This window comes from Halyomorpha halys, unplaced genomic scaffold, assembly GCF_000696795.3.
Source record: "Halyomorpha halys isolate HHAL.00 unplaced genomic scaffold, Hhal_1.1 Scaffold2318.1, whole genome shotgun sequence".
In the NCBI taxonomy this organism is placed as follows: Eukaryota; Metazoa; Arthropoda; class Insecta; order Hemiptera; family Pentatomidae; genus Halyomorpha; species Halyomorpha halys.
In genome coordinates this window covers 78575-79539 of record NW_027107243.1, presented here as the reverse complement: position 1 = coordinate 79539, position 965 = coordinate 78575, and the positions used below count along the sequence as shown (strand labels likewise).

Genomic DNA, 965 nt, shown 5'->3' with positions numbered 1-965 from the left:
TCTGGTGGTATTGAGGGTCAGAAAGAGAAAAGGATCGGTGGATAAGGTTCTTAGCAACATTAATAATTTGGTGATAAGGGTTTTGAGAAAAAATAGTTGAGGAGTCTACCTGAATAAGTGGGTTTGGTATACCAATTAGTGGATAGGGAGCCATCGGAATTTCTGATAGTAGGTCAAGAAAAGGGAGGGAATGGTCAATTTCACCTTCAACAGTAAACCGAAGACGAGGGTGGTAGGAGTTAAAGGCCGATAGGATTTCGGGGATTCTGTCAGGATTGAGGACCAGGAAGAGATCGTCCACGTACTTTTTAATGAAAATTATGTCTTGTGAGAAGAGAGGTATTATATAGTCGAGAAGGTCATTAAGAACAATATTAGATATATCTGGAGGAAGGCAGTTACCCATCGCAAGTCCGTTAATTTGGTGGTAAAATTTATCTTGAAAATTCAGGTGACCAGAAACACAGCAAAGTTCAGAAATGAAGTGAAGCAGAAAGAAATGAAGTGAGGTTAAGAGTGGTATACGAGAAAGCTCTATGTCTTCTTCAGAAAGACAGACGGACGATCTTTTTAGTATTTCTGAAGAAGACAGGGAGCTTTCTCGTATGCGCACTTGTAACATTATTTGGTGGCATTTAGTGGCACAGTGCCCTCGTACAAAAGAAACGAAGGGCATATGGCGAGGCATTGCCCGTATCTATTCAGGCGGAGGAATGCGAACCAGGCCGAACCCATGGAAATGAATGCACAGAGAGTGGGGAGAGGAGGAGTTCCAAGGAGATCGTATAGATCAGAGTCAGAATCGACCGAAACGTCTGAGGCATCGGAAATAGAGCCGGAGGGAGGTGAGAAAGGATTTGAGAAGGTAAGAAGAGGAGGGAGGCGAGCGGAGGAGGAAGGAAGAAGACAGGAGGAAATCTGAGGTGCGTACCAGTGAAGAGGCGGTCGCTTGTTGGTGAGTTGCA

At 44.4% G+C, this 965-nt stretch overlaps 1 protein-coding gene across 1 annotated transcript in view; it reads left to right on the top strand.

Annotated features, from left to right (window-relative positions):
* Window positions 1-676: 676 nt before the first annotated feature.
* LOC106691405 (ATP synthase subunit a-like) overlaps window positions 677-965 on the top strand; it is a 6355-nt gene continuing 6066 nt past the window's right edge. Inside the window, 1 exon segment of the mRNA XM_014437158.2 lies at window positions 677-865. Coding sequence (XP_014292644.1) covers window positions 677-865 — 189 coding nt within the window.